Source organism: Pangasianodon hypophthalmus, chromosome 10 (genome assembly GCF_027358585.1).
Source record: "Pangasianodon hypophthalmus isolate fPanHyp1 chromosome 10, fPanHyp1.pri, whole genome shotgun sequence".
NCBI classification, from domain to species: Eukaryota; Metazoa; Chordata; class Actinopteri; order Siluriformes; family Pangasiidae; genus Pangasianodon; species Pangasianodon hypophthalmus.
In genome coordinates this window covers 2,612,510-2,633,650 of record NC_069719.1, presented here as the reverse complement: position 1 = coordinate 2,633,650, position 21,141 = coordinate 2,612,510, and the positions used below count along the sequence as shown (strand labels likewise).

At 38.3% G+C, this 21,141-nt stretch overlaps 1 protein-coding gene across 1 annotated transcript in view; it reads left to right on the top strand.

Moving 5' to 3' along the window:
• Positions 1-21,141, top strand: part of crybg1a (crystallin beta-gamma domain containing 1a) — a 95,168-nt gene that overhangs the window by 22,214 nt on the left and 51,813 nt on the right. Inside the window, exon 3 of the mRNA XM_053237390.1 lies at positions 15,012-15,153. Coding sequence (XP_053093365.1) covers positions 15,012-15,153 — 142 coding nt within the window. The remainder of the gene's footprint in view (positions 1-15,011; positions 15,154-21,141) is intronic.

The window sequence follows — 21,141 nt, the reverse complement described above, 5'->3', positions numbered from 1 at the left end:
AATGCCAAATGAAGTTGTTTGGTGTGTGTAAATGGGCGTGACGAGGTTTTCACACTGCTGTCATGGTGGATTGTAAAGAGGAGACTAGAGTTGTTGTGGTGTTTCACGGTTGGTGTATGGTCACACAGTTACCTCACTGTGGATTTTTTCAAAATACTGATTAAAATGCATTTCTGTCTATTAACTAGTATCTTTTTTTTTCCAACCCCTTCCCCTGGACTCGACTTTGAACCTCCGCTTCTCGCTGAACCAGACAATGTTGTGTTTCTGGCTAAGCAGCACTGCACACTGCCTTACTAATTAACTTAATTTCTATTTGTTTGTTTCAGTACGGTGCTTTTCGTCACAGCTTATAAAACTCTTTCAGCTTATAACAACAACATGATAAGTACTGACAGTGTGAGAGATTTTATAGAAAACAGACGATCTGAAAAATTCCTTCTAAGAACAAAGGACCATTTTTTGTTGAGATTTTTATTGGTGTTGCAGGACGACATTAATAAAGAGACTCAAACGAAATGAATCCCAGAGGTTATAACACTTGACTTATGCTATAAGCTACAGTACTGAATTTTCTCTGCCATTGTGTGAGGAAACAAGGTCACTGTGACGCATTTCTGATTGGACATTAAACGCTTCTTTCCCCTCTCCAAGTCTTTACAATACAATAGAAATGGTTCTGTACATCATACAAACACGCGCGCTACACTTACACCTTTTGTTTGAGAAAACTTATTCGAATTTAATTCTGATTATTTGCTATAAAACAAGCATTTTGTAGCTGTGATTAACTCTGTGTGTGTGTGTGCGCGCGCTGCTCCTTCTTCACTGAAAATGTTCAGAGCGAGTATGGGGGAAGCGTGATTCCCGCCCTAGTGGTTCTCTATTAGAACTTGTTGCAGTTCCCATTTTTGACCACTAGGTGCGATGATAGCTCTATGAAGCTAACTACGCAAACTGCCTGCTAGGAAGGTGAGCAAAACAACAGAACATTGTCTTAAATAGCAACTTTTAAAAAAACATCATTGGTCACTCAAAAGAGGTAATTAGTATTTCAACATAATTTAAAATGTATGGAGTTGTGAATGAGGACTTTCTGAAGATTAGCACTGAAGATTAACACGGCTGTTTATAACATCACCTGCTCCTGTGGATGAGCTGCTGCTGAGACGTGCGAAGAGACTTTCGTACGAAGATTTCGTAATAAAGTTTTCCTTTAATTTTCCCCATCAGCTTGTGTGGATTTTAAATCTTTGAGTAACACCTTCCCCTGCACGAGAGGATGAACAGCAGCGTGTGTATCGTAAATATAACTATTTAGTGATTTACGTTATTAAGGGTGCGTTTGACACTACTGTGCATCGTGATTTAAAAATAATACGAAGCTAATTCACTGGAATTCATGTGAGTGTGAGGAGTGTGTTATGCTCACACACACTCGAGTGGAAATTTCACTGATTTTATAGAGCGGCGGTTTTATCATGTAGCGCTGTCATAACTTGTAAGAGGAATGTTTGTGGAAAAAAGGTGTTGAGTGCAGTAGTCCTCATCGGTTGCTGCTGCTGCTGTTGTTGTTGTTATGAACTTAAAAGCACTGTGCAGGTCTTGTGTGTGCTTGATCTGATATTGTGTAATGTTGCAGTGAGTGTATGTTTTGTCATATGAACATTGAAGGCTCCACAAACACTATTAAAATCATGAGTGATTTTTCAGTGAGTCTCCAGATTCAGGAAAAGGGGAGAAACAACGTCTGAGGGTTCACTCACAGGGGCTTCTTTCACAGGGACTTGTACAGCAGACGCTCCACATAAACGGATTGAAAAAAAAACGTGTGTAAGTGGTAAATTATACTAGTGATGTTTTCTATAAGGAGACGTTTATTTAACATTTATGGAAGGAGTCTCCAGTGTCAGCGCTTTTAACAGCAGAGCTGTAACTTTGCGTTATGTTTGTGTCTTATTGACTTTGAGAGGAAAAAAGAGAGAGAGGCTGGTGAGGGAACGACTGTTTATAGCTGCTGTAACAAAAGCCAGAATTCCACAATGTTATGTGACTATAAACGGATAAAAACTATGACGTGGGTTTTTTTAATTAAAATAAAACTGTAATTGGCAGATTGCTATGGTGTAAGAGGAATAAAACAATTCAGGATGTCCTGTTGTAGGGAAATAATCCACTTTTCCATGGTAACAGTAACTCTGCTTCATCACACCACCATGTCACTGATTATTTTACTATAACAGCATGACACAGTGTGTGTTATTCCTTACATACAGCGCAATAATACTGTATACCGATAAATCCCACCACCACATATGCTTTCCTCCTTTGCGTCACTGAGATGAGAGACAGGTGGTGTGTGTGTGTTTTCTAGATTTAGGTATTGAATTATAATGCTTTGTATTTGCTAGCGTCAGCTTTGTATAACTGAGAACAGCTTATTGTGTGTAACGATGATAATCTCTCCAACTTTGATGGCTACGTTGCAGAAGTGTTTAAGTTCAAGTTCAGTTTGTTTATATAGCACGTAGTGATCAAAAAGTGATCAAAGAAGGGGCTAATCTAATCTCTAAAGGCAGATTATTCCACGGCCGCGGCCCAACCACTGAAAAAGCTCGATCCCCTCTGCGTTTGAGTCTGGAGTGTGGGACTAAAAGAAGACTCTGATCGCTAGATCTTAAACTTCTGAAAGGAGTATATGTGTGCAGCAATTCAGATAAGTAATGGGGGCTTGATCATGTAATGATTTATATACAAATAAAAGAATTTTAAAATCGATTCTGAATTTGATAGACAGCCGATGGAGGGCCCTCAGAATTGGAGTAATGTGAGCGCTTTTACGGCAGTTATGAAGGAATCTGGCAGCAGCATTTTGCACTAGTTGAAGGCGAGCAATTTGAGACTTTGAACTACCGCAGTATAGTGAATCGCAGTAGTCCAAGCGTGAGGTAATAAAAGCGTGAACAGCCATCTCTAAGGTTTTATGATTTAGAAAAGCAGATGAAGTTGATAAAAACTAGAACCTATTACAGAGGAGATATGTTTGTCAAGGTTTAAAGATTCATCTAACAGAACGCCAAGTTCCGTACACATGATGAACTAAAAACAGATAAACTACCCAGATCTAAGCCGGTTGCCTGATAGTTGTCAGTGGGGCCAAAAACGATCACCTCAGTTTTATCTTCATTTAAGGATAAGAAATTTTGGGCTAACCAAGATTTAACTTTGTCTAGACATCTTAATAAAGATACAGAGAGAAAAGAGAAGGCACCAAGATCGAGCCTTGAGGAAGACCACAGGCTAGATGAGCAACAGAAGAGGAAAAATTACCTAACTTGACTAAAAATTTTCTGTCAGAAAGATATGACTGAAACCATTTAAGGACGGTTCCTTTTATCCCCACATAGGACTCTAATTTAGATATCAGAGTAGAGTGGTCAGTAGTATCGAATGCTGCTGATAGATCTAAGAGCACAGGGACTACAGAGTCGCCAGAGTCCGTAGATAAAAAAAAAATGTCGTTTAACACTCTCAAGAGGGCAGATTCCGTGATATGAGCGGACTTAAAACCAGATTGAAAGATTTCAGAAATACCGTTGCAATTGAGAAAGAACTGAAGTTGGTCAAACACAGTTTTTTCCAATACCTTAGAAATGAAAGGTAATACAGAAATAGGGCGAAAATTGTTCAGAACAGAGGGATCTAGTGAAGGCTTCTTGAGTGACGGAGTGACAGTAGCCACTTTAAGGGCAGCAGGGATAGAGCCGATAAAAAGACACTTATTGTAAAAAGACACTAATCCCGGCCCAACAGAGTCAGTAATTGATTTTAAAAATTTAGGGTGTATGATATGGAGAGAGCAAAAAGTAGGTTTAATATTAGCGATGGTATCTTTAAGTAGTTGCAGGGAAGTAGGTTGAAAACTATCCCAGGAGGCAGAATGCAACAACGGGATTGAGGGTTCAGTATGAGAAGAGCTTACTTTGGGTCTCAAATTAGAAATTTTGTCAATAAAAAATCTCAAGAAGCTTTCACATATAGCATCAGAAGCAGCAGAGATTGTATTAACTGGAGGATTTACAACAGAATTAATAACTGAAAATAAAACCTTAGGTCTAGAATGATTATTCATGATTAGGTTAGAAAAATATCTAGCTTTGGCAGACTTAACAGCACTCTGATAAACCGATAAACTGTCTTTAAACAACTGGAATGAAATATATGTAATTTGTCTTTTTTCCATTGATGCTCGGCCTTTCTACAAGCTTGTCTTAAAGGTGGAATATCAGAACTGAGCCACGGTTCAGATTGAGGTTTGGGCTTATAAGGCTTGAGCGGAGCGGTGACATTTGGGACATCCAGCCAGGCAGAGTTTAATAGACAAAGATGTTGGTCAGCATCCAAGTCAGGTAACGATGAATCCAAGAGCAAATGTGAACAGGATTCCATGAAGTACTGATTAAAATTTGAGCCAAACTGAGGAGAATAGGACCGAGACAATGTTATATCTTTTGTAGTGAAATGAGAAAGATGAGGAAGAGACATAGAAAATAAAATCAGCTTATGGTCCGAAAGCATAGAGTCAGATACAACGATATCACTGTGTTCACTCTCTGTGTTACTGTAAATGTGGAAGCTGATTGTTATAACTGTTATTGGGGATTTATCATCATCTGCTCTGATGACAATTTTGTGAGAAATGCAGAAATGTGTCATAGCTAATATAAAAGAATGCCAAATGTGTGCTACATCAATCGCTAATCTCTCGTCTCAATATCGCTTTCATTCCAGTCTTCCATAAACTGCTCTGACTGCAGTTAGACTTTACTCATCCTTCTGTTTTTTTGTTGTTTTTTTTTTTTGCTTCTCCTCACTGATTACTAAAAAAAATAAAACAAAACAAAACATGCATTTAAAAATATCCTGCCGTCCTAGCGTGCCTGCTGAACTAGCAAGCTAATTTGGCTAGCGACGTTACGAGTAGTTTACAAACCGCCAGCTGCCCTCATAAACACTTACAGTTATGCAAATGTAACTGTGGTAATGTGGAAATGTAACAGGTGCTTGAGTCTGTAGACACATCTAAAGCGTCCTCCTGAGCTGATCTGAGGTCAGTCGAGAACCGATCATCACTGCTGGTTGGGTAGCGTCGAAATGCACGATTTTCCACGCAGTGCATTACGTTCTGCCTCCATGTTATCGCACTGTCACTGTTTTATATCAAATCTGACGACTGGAGATTTATTGGGATTTTAAACAAACAAAAATAAAACCTTCAGACAAGGACACGTGATGTAGGAGTGCTACAAATGCTACAACAACAACAATAATAATAATACTATATGTATAAATAAAGAAACACACTAAATAAAATTGAGTATTTTGAGTAGTTTTTGACATAATATTTCTCGTATACCACAATGATTTGCCAGTTATTAAAATATTATTTATTAATGAATGACAAATCCCACTTTTTAATTGTTTAGTTCTGTTTTATGTTACAGATTTTAATGTGATGGAGTTTACACTTTTTCCATTTACCTCTGACATGACAAGCTGTGTTATTTTATATTTTTTTGTCTCAGTAACTTTGAGAGTGAAAACGAGAGCCTGACACTGGAGGCTCCTTCCATTAATGTTAAACAACACAAAACTTCACCATATCAATGATTATACGTGTTTGTTATATAACTTTTTTTTCAACCCATTTATTATTACAAGTCCCTGTGAATGAGCTGTTACTATAGAAACGAGAACGTGTTACAGCAAGCGCATTAATATAAACCTGTGATTTATGTTACAGTTGTAAAAACTCATATTCGTGCTGAATCGACAGCTTCTGAATTACGGACTCATCCATGCTGTGGTATAATTATTGTAATCAACGCACAATCTCTGTTAAAAGAAAATAATTTGACTATCATTTGGGTGTGATGTTTAAAATTCCAGCTCCTCCCTGCATTTTCCTGCATCCCTGCCTTCAGAAACTACTGCGGTCTGGACCTCGGAGTCTTCATCGCTAGCTACTGCTAAAAACAGTCATGTTTACGTCTCTTTCATCAGGCACCTACTTTTAGCCTATGAGTGTGCTTTTAGCCTGGGTTTCCATAGCAACCACTCAAACATCACCTGAACCAGACACTATTTGTGCTAATTAAAGCCTAAAACTAGCCTATCCTAGTTATCTTATATTCCACAGCATGGAAAACATTTTCTCCCCATTTCCCGTCCACCAGCCAGCTCTCCTCTAGAATGCGATGGCTTCTAATCATATAAGGTAAAGGCTAGAACACATGCTTCCTCTGAGATACATGTAGCAGCGTAACACACTCTGAGGAAAGCGCTATCCTCCCTCTTCCGCATACATGAGCTCACAGATTGGCTAGTGTTGCTGTGATTGACAGGGGAGAGAGCGTATGCCCCTCCCACCCAGAGAGCACCACCAGTTTTTACTCTCTTGGCTCTCGGCCACGGATGGCTGAGGCATCATCAAGATTCGAACTCAACAATAGGAAGAACGTTTTATTAGCGAAGCATCATTTACTTCCTTTTTTTCTTTCCTAACCAGTTTGAACGACTGAAAGAAGGTCTATAAGCTCTACAGTTCCAGCCTGTGAAGGATCTGAGGCAAAAGTCTACATTGTTTGTAATAAAACAGCGCCTGGAGGTGTTCTGAAAGGAAACTTATTAGCAGTGTGTTTTCTCTGAACTTATAAAACTCCTGTTCATTTCCTGATGATTTGAATGAGGTGTGTTAGAGCAGGAAAAACAGCAGTGTGTTATGGGTACATGTCGTCACGTTTTCCACTCCGTATTAACATCTTCAAATCTGAACCGTTGCGTTTCTAATTCCTCTGTAATATTTGTATCGTATTTGTATCCAGGAGCACCTGATAACTATGGAAACTAAGCAGCGAGTGAGAATAAAAATAAAAAGCAGACTGTGTACACTGCCCGAGAGGTCTCCTGAGGTCAACCTTGCAAGGGTTTTTTTTTTTTTCAACTTTGCACTGCTGCATTTAAACCAAACCAGAGTGAAGTGCGGAACAAATTACTTTCTATTGTGGTTGCTCCATTTCTCTCTGCGCTGTTGCAGAGCAAACGCTCATAGCTGAGAGAGCAAATAGGGAACAGTAAATGCCCACACACACACACACACAAAGGCGGCTTAAACACAGGCGGACGAGACTTTAATGCACATGTAAGTGGTCAGTAATGTGCTGTTTTCTCTCTCACACACACACACACACACACAGTGAGTGCTCAGAACACAGGAAATGTTGTGTAATGATTATATTCTGATTGCAGTTTGTCATGTGATGTGTTTAAAGCTCATCAGGAAAAGCTCAGTGTCCATGATTAAAGCTTGGTCTGGATTATTTGCAGTCAAAGTAAAACTGCATTTGTTGGACGGCATGAACGCAGCGTTTCATCAAAACCAAGGATGTCAAATTCAGTTTCAGTCTGGGCATTTTTGTGAGCCTCTAAATGGCGAAAATGTTTTTGGGACATTTACAGATTTAATAATAATAATAATACATTTTATTTATATAGCCCACATAAAATGCAGCCCAAGGTGCTTTACAGAAATAAAATACAAAATATCACAAGAGAAAAAGTAAAGTATACATGTTGTTTAATAAAAGGAAATGTATTTCGCAATGAGAAAGATGGTCGTAGGTCAGTAAAGAAAATACGGGGGGTAAAAAAATAATGAGGAAGGACAAAATATTATTTAAAAAAAAAAGAAACAATGAAAATCCGATGTAGTCTTCCGCTGTTGTAGCTCATCCGCCTCAAGGTTCGACCTGTTGTGCATTTTGAGATGCTTTTCTGCTCACCACGGTTGTAAAGAGTGGCTCTGTGTGAAAATCCCAGGAGATCTCTGTTTCTGGACAACCACGTCACGCTCAAAGTCACAGAGATCACATTTTCTGCTCATTCTGAGGTTTGATGTGAATATTACCTGAAGCTCTTGACCTGTTTGTATCCAATGTGCTGCTGACACGTGATTGGCTGATTGGATACTCACATGAATGAGCAGGAGTGCAGGTGTTTCTAATAAAGTGGCCAGTGAGGCTGGAGTAAAAGGGATGCTTATAATCTGGTGCATGTAGTGTGATTTAATACATCACCAGTGTGAGAATGTGCAGTTGTGGTGTACTAGGTATCATTTCTGTATTTTTTTTTTTTTTTGCTGGTTCGTACAGGCAAAATGAAACGATTCCTCGGGTTTGATGTCTGCGGTTATATTAATATTATATACACCAACAATATGACAGTTAGTGCTGGAAGATGTGACAAAATGATCATTGCAGTTCCTGAAGACATTTCTGTTACACAATATGGATCACAATATACAGGTTTACTAACAAATTGCTAGCGAAACCTGCTTGATATATGATACATTTTTGTAGAAATTAAATAGAATTATTAAATAACCCTGAAAAAGAGGAAAAGTGAAAATTCTGTATACAGTTTTACAGGTTGAAAGATTCAGTGCAAAAGTTTAACACGTGAGTTTGTAATGATATTGTGATACAGTTGCTCATGATGTTGAGATGATCTCCTGCTATCTCATGTGAAGCTCATGTTTTGTTACAGAGCTCTGATTCTGAAGTCTTGTCACTCTCAGTCACGTGGCTTCCTGCCTCTTATGTTTCACACTGAAACTCTTCCCAGACAGCTGGACCCTAAAGTGAGTGATTCTCTCCCAATCACAGCAAGTTAAGACAAAGTCCCCGATGACAAAAACATCCTGAAATAAAGCTTCTTTTGTTCCACGTTCGGCGTCAATCAGGCGTCGTGTTGATTTACTGAGCAAGAAGACTTAAATAACCTGTTAGTCCATTACAGTGGCGAAGATCATAACACATGTTACATCACAGCACAGTTGAATTCTGGATTCTGATTGGTCAGAAGGTAAACAAATTAACAGATCACACGCATGTTTATATTAATGCGCTCGTTCTAATATGTTATCATTTCTATAGTAACAGCTCATTCACAGGGACTTCACAATGGGCAATCCACAAAAAAAGTGTAAGTTGTTCATGTGGTGAAGTTTTCTACTCTGAGACGTTTAAGTAACTTTTATGGAAGGAGTCTCCAGTGTCAGTCAGAGGTAAAGCTGTAACGTTAAGTTTTCCGAGATTTTCAGGACAGACGAGTTTACGCTGCTTTGTGGTTTCTCGGTAACACGACAAGCTGCGATTTTTTTATCTTATTAACTTCGAGAGAGAGAAATAAAGAGGGAGAGACTGTTTATAGCTGCTATAACGTAAGTGAGAAAAGGAAATAACTTGTTTCATAGATGTTCCTCAACATTAAATGTAACTATAAATGGATAAAAAGTATAGTTGTTCATTAATAAATGAAAAAAATGTAATCGTTGACAAATTGCTGCAGTATTAGAGAAATAACAGACTTCAGTGTGGTTTTATTCCTGTAATGTTGGACATTATCAAGCCACTAAGAAAGGAAATTAATTATTTTATTACTAGTTTAAGACAAAATTACTATTACAATTAATATATTTTAATTGTTAATAAATTAGACCTGCTTATTGCTATGAAGGCTTTTATAGACTATTTTATATACACTATTCTATACACTGAAAATCTTTTATATTTTTAAAAAAATTATTCAAATTTTGCTGAAAGTGTTATTTGCTCTAATTCCATGGTTTTAATCTGAATTCCTGAACTTCTTCATTTTACTAAAAAAAATCCTTTTTATCTAATTAGTAATGATAAAAGGATTTTCTGATTTTCTGTCTGATTCCAGTAAGTATTGCTCATGATATTGCTCATGATATTCCTCATGCTCGTGAATAGCTTGAGCTAATGGCAGCATGTTTCAGGATAATAAAAGTGGTCCGAGTGTAGAACCCTGAGGAACACCACTTTTAAAAGAAGTAGCAATTATAAATCATTTCATTACAAATCTCTAATTTACGGTTTGATTTTTGAGTATGTTTATGAATTCTTTTCGATTCAGTGAGACTCCTCCCCATTTCTTTGTTGTGCTATTAAATAAATTCCTTTGTCTTTATTGTCATAACTCATTGCACACTAGCATATTAGCAATGTGTGTTATTCCTGTGAGTGCTACCTACAGCAGGTTTTAAACAGTGACACTACAGTTTTATTATGGTTTCTGTAATTACCTCAAGATTGCTGAGGATGGAAGTAGCTTCAGGGTAAACGAGGAGCTTTTCCATCCATTCATGACTGAGGTTTCGAGTTCTTTAGTTACACATAATGGAGTAATGACACACCGTGTGTAATGAACGCTTTCCTCATTTCCCGGCCTCTTTTTGCAAGTGCTTACAGGAATATTAAACTCCATAAATCTTGGCACAATTATCTCCTATTTAGTGATATTTCATTTCTCATTGACACTTTCTTTTCTTATCTGAAGTATCGTTTGAGGCAGAGGTGACGGAGGCAACGGAAGCACAGCGGGATTCGTGATCGTCGCCAGAAATGGAGAACAAAAGCTGATTATGCCCCTAGCGTCAGTTTAATTTTTATTATTATTATTTTATTTTTTTCATGCATTTGGCAGCTTTAGAACAACCGTCTGCTTTTCAGTTTTGTCTGTGACCTGGGTGCTGGAGGTTTTGCATAAATTAAATATTTTTTTTCTGTATATTAAAATATATTTAAATCTACATTCAAATAAAATAATTTGCCTCAAAAACATGATCACAAACGCAGTGATGCAGTGGGAATCTGGGGCTCGATCCTCAGCTCACGGCTGGTGTTTGGGCTACAGTTTTACTGGCCCGTTAGGTTGGTGCTCTTCATTACAGTAAAGAATTTTGTGCATTATGGTGTGTGTTAGGGATTTAACCAAACACTATAACATGCAGGTCATGAAGGCAGGACGCAAGTGTGTAAACTCAGCATATTTTAATGCGGCCAATCCAAGAATCACTGTCATAGTCCATAGTCCAAGACGAAACAGGAAACAAATGCTCATTCATGCAGTTATCCAGTCAGCCAATCACGTGGCAGCAGCTCCATGCATTAAATCATGCAGTTACAGGTCAAGAACATTTCAGTTAATGTCAAACATCAGCATGAGGAAACGTGGCATGGTTGTAGTGCCAGTTTGAGTAATATCTCCTGAGATTTTCACACACAGCACAATCTCAAGACTTCACACAGAATGGTGTGAAAATCCAAAAACATCCAGATGTAAAAATGACTTGGTGATGAGAGAGATCAGAGGAGAACAGCCAGGCTGGTTCAAGCTGGCAGGAAGGCTACGGTAACTCAAATAGCCACTCTGTACAGCCGTGGTGAGCAGAAAAGCATCTCAACATGTACAACCTTGACGCAGAACAGCAGAAGTTCCGCTCCTGTCACCGGAACTGGACAGATTATGATTGGAAAAACGTCACCTGGTCTTTTTTTTTCGATTTTGGTGATCTTTGGGTGCCTTGCGTAAGTATTCACCCCCCTTTGAAAATTTCACATTGTTTAGTGTTAAAACCTGGAACTGAAATTGGATTTTATGTCGTGACTCGACACAAAATATCTCTTCATACTGAAGTCAGGGAAAAATCAATATAGTTTGCAAAATCATATGCAAATAAAAAAATAAAAGAGTTTATCAGCTTATGAGACCTGTAGCTCTGCAGCTCGGACCTGTATCTCCAGCGCCAAGCATGCGGTACAGGTCCAGTTATGTAGCTCCAAATGGACTAGCATGTCTGAGTAATGGATGATTCTAAGGGCTACCTTCTCCTAATGCTAACCGCAACACATCCCATATGTAGCCCATGTAGCTATATGTAGCTATCCAGTCCAGCTTGTCCCGCCCATATGGAGGCGGCTCCAGGCTGCAGAAGTACGTACTTGAGAGTTTATAGGAGTTAATAACTGAGACTCGCTCTTTTTCCGATTTGAATTTAGGTTCTATCTTCATTTAGTGAGTCGCATTAGAACCTTAATCAGGACAGATGTTTGATGATTTAGATTAAAGTTTCTAACTCTATATTTTTAAAAAAAGAAACAGCATTTAAATACAAAGTACTAAACTCAGTTGTGTTCTGTGTGTTATTTTACTTTTTTTTTTTTTAATGTTGACCTGAAATGTTCTTTTTAACGTCTCGATGAGTTTTTTTGCACCACAGTAGTAATTAATCTCCTGGAAGTGGGTAGCTTAAATAAACACTGTGTGTTTGCTGACGTTGTTTATTGGAGCCAAGCTGTCTGTCCTAGAGTGAGTGTGTGTGTGTGTGTGTGTGTGTGTGTGTGTGTGAGAGAGAGAGAGTTGGCATTGGCCTGGGTGCCATGACTCATGAGCTGGCGAAGGCTTACAGTAGTCATGCTTCAGGCCCTGTTTCGATGTACACAACTTCACCTGGCATGCAACTTCTGTGTGTGTGTGTGTGTGTGTCTGTGTCTGTGTCTGCACATGTTAATTTAGTTGATCAGATAGCCTCCTAAAGTTTATTATATTGCTTCAGGTCATATCTAACAGTGTTCAGTTGGTAGTTGGTTTTTTAGTAGAAGGGTCAAAGGGCACCCTAGTGGGCACTTCATTATGTTTTATTTTATTTAGAGCACTGCATCACACATTCTCGTCTGCATGGGCACCCTAGAGGCCATGTTGTCATGTTTTCTCTCACATAGCAGCACTCTATAGGGCATTTCATTACATTTTTCCACTGTAAAGGCAGCATAGAGGGCACTTTATCTACTGTAGGGGAACCCTATAGGGCAATGCATAACATTTCCTCCACTGAAAGAGCACACTAGAGGGCCATCATGTTTTTAATGTTTTTCTATTGGAAATGCAGCCGTTGGGACACTTTTTTATCACGTTTCATCACGTTTCATCGATCTTACGGGTGTTATAGAGGACATAGGAGCTCTCATGTGATTTAACCCCCCCATCAAATAGCGTTCATTTATTTTTATATTAGATTTTGAATCACCGTCTGTACACGAGAGCCGACCAAACTTTATTCTGCTAGCTAGTTAGCAAGGTTGCTAGTTCACTAATTAGCTAACACGCTGTGTTGCTAAGTGAAGGAAAAGTCGATTAAAGCTCATGAACGCAAAGCAGTGTGTGGTGTGTTAATGTGTTTATTGCACTGATGATGAACGATTAATCAGAGATAGAAATGTTCCTGGTCACATGACCTCATTGTGTTGCGTAACACTCACAACAGGGTGTTTGTTTGCATCATGTGCATCCTCGTTTGGTTTGAATTCCCAAATGTAATACACAGTGTAGCTTGGTTTAAGGTTTAATAATCATAATAATATTTTTCTGATAATAGTTTATCATGTGAAGTCATAGTTTGTTAATTAAGCTGTACACAAACCCTGAAAACTGAGCATTATTCAGATATTCGATTGACACAGCGCTCTGATCCGATCTGCTGCATCGTAAACATAGGATCAGGACAGTCAGGAGTTTTAATGATGTTACTGTGGATAAAATAAAATATGATCAGTGAGTATCACAGTGTATCAGGTAGCTGATTATCAGCACGTCTGCGTGTAGGAGTTTGATAAATAAAGGCCAGTTCTAACGAGTTGAGTTTCGTCCTGTGGTGATTAAATACCACATTCAGCTGAAATAAATAACAGATTATTGATATCTTCAGTTAGATATGGATCTGATCTATGATCTATGATCTGATCTGACCGGTCGTGTCAAACTGTGAACAGGAAGTTCCTGAAGCTGGAACTTACTCAGCATGGATTATGAATAAATGCTGCTGGGTTTAAAGACTTGTTACGGCCTGTTTTTAGAGTTGACAGGTCGTTCATCAAAAAACGCTTCTGATTCAGGATAATAAGATGGTTTATTGGCATTTTAGTGCCGACTGGAGGAAGTTAGTAACAACTGCATCAGTGGCTCAAGTTCAGTGACTGAAAAAGTCTGAGCTTTAATTCTCTAATCCAAGGACTACCTGAGACCAGACCCCTAACACTAACTTATTTATTTATTTATTTATTTATTTATCCATTCATTCATTCATTCATTCATTCATTGTCTGAATACTTATCTAAATAAATTGTGCAAAAACTGAAGGGGTGTGAATACTTTCTGAACTCAATGTAAGTGTGAAAATATCCAATAAGTGAACCATTGTCTTTGAAAAATGCTTAGAATCCATTTTTATATTTGTGATATTATTTTTGTATAGAAGAAAAAGATTTCTAACTAAACACACAATAAAACTGTAAAATTAACTTTCTTTTCTGGTTACCGATCTCAGTCTCAGTGAAGGACAGGAGGCGTGGCCTCTGGGTCTCAGTGTCAGTGAAGGAGGCGTGGCCTCTGTGTGTGTTAGTCTTAGTGAAGGAGGTGTGGCCTCTGTATCTCAGTGTCACAGAAGGGGCGTGGCCTATGTGTCTCAGTGTCAGTGAACGGGGCATGGCCTCCGTGTCTCTCTCACTGAAGGAGGCATGGCCTCAGGCTCAGTGAAGGGGGCGTGGTCTATGTGTCTCAGTCTCAGTGAAGGAGGTGTGGCCACAGTTTCAGTGAAGGAGGCGTGGCCATCCAAATCTTCTTAAAGCTAGCAGAATAAATGAATGAGCTGATCTCGGGTCAGTAGCCATGAGAGTGTGTTAATTCCCAAAATATTCCTATGTTGCTCTTTAGTTTACATGCAGTTGTCCAGACTCCAGACTGTGGCCGAGGTTTGAGGTCTGACAGCAGTCAGCAGTATGGACTTCCTGTAGCACTTCCTGTTTTGCTGTGGCTGGATCACACTGAATGGGTCCTGTGTGGAAAAAGTGATGTAGCTGTGCTCCTCTCGGCTCTTGGCTCTTCTCTTTGGAAATGTCCTTTTGATTTAAACGAGACAGAGTTGTCCTTTTTCATCTTTTTTTTTATTGAATATTTTTGGATTGAGAATGAAAACACAGCCTTGATTTGTTTTGCGGAGATTTAAATGAACACGTGATCTTGCTAAAGATGGGCTGGAAGTCGTGGATGTGGTTTTGATGCTTTGCTCTTTTGGGTCGTTCCCTCTGCAGGAGCTTCGATCGGATGAGTATCCAGACGGAGGACATCACGATGAGCGACGCCTGGTCCACTGTGGCGTCAGAGTGCACGTCTGTGATCAGCCTGAACCTGTCTCCCTCTGAGCCCGTCTCACCCACACGACGTCACAGGAAGGTACACGTGAGACGAGAGCCTCTTCTCTTCACTACTGTAAACCTCAGATTTCAATTCATAAGGCAATAGTTAGATATTTGACGACAGCACTGAATCTGCTACGTTACGACTTGCTACAGGTTGATTTAGTAGCCTTTTATCGATAAGTGATCAACTTTGTTCGGATTCTGGGGTAATTTCCTAATGATGACGACGAAGAGAAGGAATATTTTAAAAGTATCAGAGTTACAGCCAAAGCTTGCTAGCTTATGAAATCATTTTTTACACACCAGTTGTGTAAAAAGTTTTTGATTTATCGTACTGATAAATACCACAGGTGTCATTTAAATCGTTCAAATCTTCAGATGTTTAACACTTGAGCCAAACTGTCTGCTTGAATATTTATCTTATACTCTACTATTTATTTAGAAATCTTATTCACTGATAGAAACAGCATTAATGGAAATGAAGCCCGTGTGAAGCTCGCCACGTTGCCTGATGTCAGGTGGAAGTGAAAAATAAGAAACGGTGGAAGTAGAATCTCTAACATCACATTTGGCTTCAGAATTACAAACGCCTGTCATTTTTTAACGTTTTTAATTCACCTCGTTATTAGAGCTGCATGATGCTTAATGAAATAGGAATCACAGGACTCTTTTTGGCTTAACTGGAACTTTAACTTTATACTCACTGTACCTCGGGTGTGATATAATGACACCCTACATAGTGCACGACTACTACATGTACAGTGTGGACCATGAGAGATTCAGCCATGGGGAGAATAAGGCTGCAGAACAGAGCCAAATGAAACACATTTAAAGACATATTTACTTCAGAAAGATTAAAATGTCCAACATTTTTAAAGAGATTAAAGTCTGATATCGCAGCCCTCCATGTGTTCATCACAAAATCACACGTCACAGAGAAGATAAGAATGTGATGAGTAGTGCCCTAGCAGCACTTCCTACGTTTGTTTGTTTGGTATCAATATTCTGACCTTCCTAGAACTTTTCTAGAGCAAGGTCCTGTTATCTGCGCTGCTTTACTTGATACTTTCAGGGTGGATTTGTGTGAAATTGCATGTGTAAAGATATTATCACTAGAAAGTGGTTTATATTTACTTTGATAAGAAAAGTGATGATTGCAGTACAGACTTGTGTGTGTGTGTGTGTGGCTGGTTTTTAATCCTGCATAGGTTAGATGGTGTGTGTGATGGAATGAGTTAATATACTGTATAATTGTCTCTAAATGATATTACGCTACCATGATATGTCATGATGTTTATCACCGGTTATATTATATTCCCAGACCTTCTGAGTCCTGCAGTTTAACATCAGCCAGTCGATATGAGAATCTGGAATAATTTGTGGGTGTGTTTTGTACTCTCTGATGTTAACAGACATTGCCTGGAAGCCCCGCCCCCTGACAACAGATTAACTAGGCTACAAGGAAATGTCAAATCTAACAATGTACAAATAATGGTAATGATGGTGATGATTAGAAAGCGATTGTGGTCGCTGCCGTGCGCTGATCAGCTCTCAGATGCGTTCAAAATCTTTGCGCAGTGAAAATGTCGGCCATGTGGACATTAGACAAACGATTTGTAAGTGGATTGTAGTGGGGAAAAAGTTTTCCCAACTGCACGGCTGGAAATATTATTCTCCACTCCTGTACTGTCCTGAATCCCAGTCACACACCTCGACACTGTTTCTTCTGTTTCTGACACTCAGAACGCTCTCTGATGGCTCTGACTACAAACTTGATAACTAGCCAAATAAAGAAGTTTACGTGATTGCTTTAATCTTGCGTACGGCACTGATCGCTGTATTTAGTTGTTTATAAAATGATGCTAAAAAGTAAAAACTAAAAAGAAATCATGTGCACAATTCCCGATAAAGAACAGAAAAGAGAACATTTACTCCAGCAATGCGAGTACAAATGTTGTCCTGTCGTGTTATTAAGGAGTTTTTATGTGTTAAGAATAGAGATTTTTATTTCACTACCTTAAAGTGAAAGATGCTCAGACTGGACACAGTAGCACACATGCCTTTAGTTTATTTTATTATTTATTTAATTTTTATTTTGGGGAGAAAAGAATGATCCTGATCCGGTGCTTACACCGTTTGGCTCCAGGACATCTGCTTTTAATATCTTTTTAATATCCTGCTGCTTTGTTAGTAAAGCAAATATTTTATTACCAAGTCAAATCAACAGAGGTTAGATAATAGTCAGAGGTGAAGTTTGCAAATCAGCAGAAGCAGGAAGAGGAGGATTAAAACCTGTCCTGGGGAATTTCGACACTGAGTGAGGTTGGGAAGGCGTTGTCATCGTTTTAGCTCAGTGCTAACGTGCTTTGTTAATATTGCGCTTTATATTTATATCTGTAGCTCTTCAGTGACAGTATTTCATATCAGTCGTGTGCGAGTGGCTGAATGACAGGAGGAAAAGTTGTGTGAAGGAAAGTTGAGCTGGATTTGTAAATTGTGTTGTGAGGGTGTGGAGGTTTAATGAATCATCACCAAGAGGAGGCGCTGTCTTACAACACTGACAGGTTTAAATCGCACATTATACTCAAGAATGGCTGAAAAAAAAATATTCCTAATTAAGAAAAGAGGTTTTGGTTGAGACTAGTGATAGAAATTCCAGCTCTGTTCAGTGAGTCAAATCATTTGATTCAGCTCTTCAATAAGAGTCGACTCTTCCAGCTATTAAATGACTCATTACCATTAAAAAAAAATCAAAAGATGTTAGTCTTTGCGTATCTATCATCTGCACTGCTATAAAATCGATATGAAAACAGTTTAACAGCGTAAGTGATATAAAATATAAAAAAAAAAAACGAAGTAAGGTGCAAGTCTACATTATTAACATCCTCAGATTCAGTAAGCACGTTACGCACGGCTGCACTGTACGTGATTAAAGGAATGAGAGAATCATGAATACACAATGCAGACTCTTCAGGAGAAGGAGATATATACATCTCAGCGCTTTAGAAACGCGAGACGACTCCCAAAGTGTCACGAAGGACACGTCACTAGCTGAGACGTCAGTTCTGTGTTGAATTGTGTGTTTAGTGTTTAGTTTGTGTCACAGTTGTTGTTAAATGAATGATATTTTTTACTATTAAAGATAAGAGAAAATAAAAAAGGAGAAATTTGGGGAAAAAAAGATTGAACCCTATTGAACCCTTAATCTTAACGTGTTCTTAATCAGTACATTAGATTAGACAGAGTGACGTTTCCTACGAGGATTTTTCATTTCTCATTCACATGTTCTTGAATAACGAGTCATTTTACACACGTTTTAAGCAAAAGGAACAAACTGCTGAATGTTTCAGATGGTAAGTAATGTGCTCGTAGCTCCTGTTTTGGTAGTTACTGTACTGTCTTGTGCGATTTGCACGTTTGCACATGTTTGCACGTGCACTTTATGTAGCTCTGTGTTGTTTCTGTAGCACCATGGTCCTGGAGGAATGTTGTTGCGTTTCATTGTGTACTGTACCAGCTGTAAACGGTTGAAATGACAATAAAGCCACTTGACTTGACTAATACGTGTCCTCTGGAACAGGAATGTTCAGTAAACACTCACAGGACAGTGTGTGTTCTCTGGTGAATCTGATATGTCAGGAATGTCTGATTTTCATTTTCTACTTTCACTCTCATGCTGACGGATCTCAGGGCTTGACAGGAACGCGGCCTTGTGTTTAAAAAACAAAAACGTGGTGTTCAGTCTTGTTTTCAACAAAGTAACGAATGAAGTTCTTCTGTCACGAGCCTCTAACTTTCCCGTGACGCTGTTAGAGATTCCTCATGAAGAACAGACTCACTATTGTGTGTTAATTGCTGAACACTGGGGTGTGTTTGAGGGTTTTATGTCTCCTTCGGCTCCTAGAAAACAAAATGCCATCCAGATGGAGCAAAAGAGCAGAAGAGTGACTCATCCGAGAGAAATATTGTTCCTCTAAACTCTCACTCTTCTGCTTTTGTGGCATCAGATATATTCTGGGTTAGATCTTCTTTTTAAAAGTGTACAGTCGTAAGAAGATGCCAGGACGTACCACAATTTAGATTAGATAGCTACTCATTATGGAGTAAATGTATTTATTTATATTATTATTAACATCTTATACCCATTAAAGGCTTCAGGACGTGGAAACTGTCCTGTCTGTTGATGGTACACTTTATTAAACTGTGTGCTCTGATCATCTTCAGTCCCTTTTTAAAGTCAGTATTATTAGGATACTTTCACATAAGCACTTTAAATACAAGTCTGATGCGGATCTTCAGGAACTCTAGAAAGCGAATCGACTCAGAAGTTGTTTTAAATACGAGTCTGTTGAGACTCCTGCAGTTTCCTCACACGGCCACTAGGCAGCAGCACAGCCTGGTTATTAACATTAACCCTTTCAGTGTCCACGCGTATGGACAGTCTAATTAAAGCTCTTTTTTAATATATATATTAGAAAAATATAACATGTACATCACCTCCACATCACCTGAGAGCATAACTGTAGTTTAACATAAACTTCTGTCGCTCTCTAGACTATTTGTTGTTGTCACTAAATTTCTACATAATAAAACAAAAAATTACTAAAATTCTTCTTCTTCTTCTTCTTCTTATTATTATTATTTTATTGCCAGACTCCGTTGAATACCTTAGATTTTTAAAAAGTAGGTTGTTGCTTTTTTTTTTCTTGCATCGTGCAACAGTCCTAAAATGTTTTTAAATTTCATATTTTAAGAAATTATATTTTCTATAATTTTGGTAAATATTTTATACTTATATGTTTTTGGACATTGGGAGGTTTATTTATTTATTTATTTATTTATTTATTTATTTATAATGTGGTATTCCTGTACATGGACAATCCATCTATTCTGTAATATAAGTAATTTAATTATATTTGTGTAGCACTTTTAACAGTGGACATTGTCACAAAGCAGCTTTACAGAAATATATAAATTGTGGATATAAATTTTAAATTTATAAATTTATCCCTTTTTGTATTTTTCTATACCAATTTATATTTAGACAAACTAAAACTTCATACGTCATGTAATCTAAAGAATCTGTAAATGCTTATAAACAATTTATACATGAAAGGGTTAATACTCATCCAAAGAGAATGGAAATATTTTTGTACTTTTTTATGAGCAGGAAGATTTTTTTTTTAAGACGATAAAGATGGCACCCCATGGCAGGCCTCACATGGCTCTAGAACAGTGGACCAGTGGTCATGTTTAATGGTTAAGAGTCACCAGCTGTGTCTAAGAGGATTGTTCAGAAGTTGTTGATTAATTTTCTATAACAGCAGCTCTGCCAGTAGCGCAGGTTTATATTAATGCGTTATCGTTTCTATAGTAACAGCTCGTTCACAGGGACTAATCTCGACTAATAATAACCAGATTAGAAAATCGTTAATACAGTGAAGCTTTCTTAAAGTAAGGAGATGTTTATTTAACATTGATGGAAGGAGTCTCCAGTGTCGGAGGTAAAGCTGTAACTTTTGCGACGTCTTCAGGACAGAGGCGTTTACACTTTTTCTCGCTTTCTCTGTAACATGACAAGCCGCGTTGTTAGGAGTTAAAAAGCAGGTAGGTGAAGGAACGAATGTTTATAGCTGCTATAACGTAATCGAGAACAGGAACTATCTTCTTTCCCCAGCGATAAACGGATAAAATCATAACGTCATTATTTGCTAAATAAATAAACTGGGAAATTTGCTGTGGTGTAAGAGGAAGAAAACACTTCAGGACGTGCTGTTATGGGAAATAATCAGCTTCAGGATGGTAGCAGAACTCGGCTTCATCACACCACACTGGTGTTGGTTATTTATCTCTAACAGCATGACACAGACAGCGTGCTTTATTATTCCTTACTTGTGTAACTGCGTAAACGAGTAGCCAGATTAACGTTAGCTACAGGGTGGGAACCTGCGCTACTGGCAGAGCTGCTGTTATAGAAAATTAATCAACACCTTCTGAACAATCCTCTTAGACACAGCTGGTG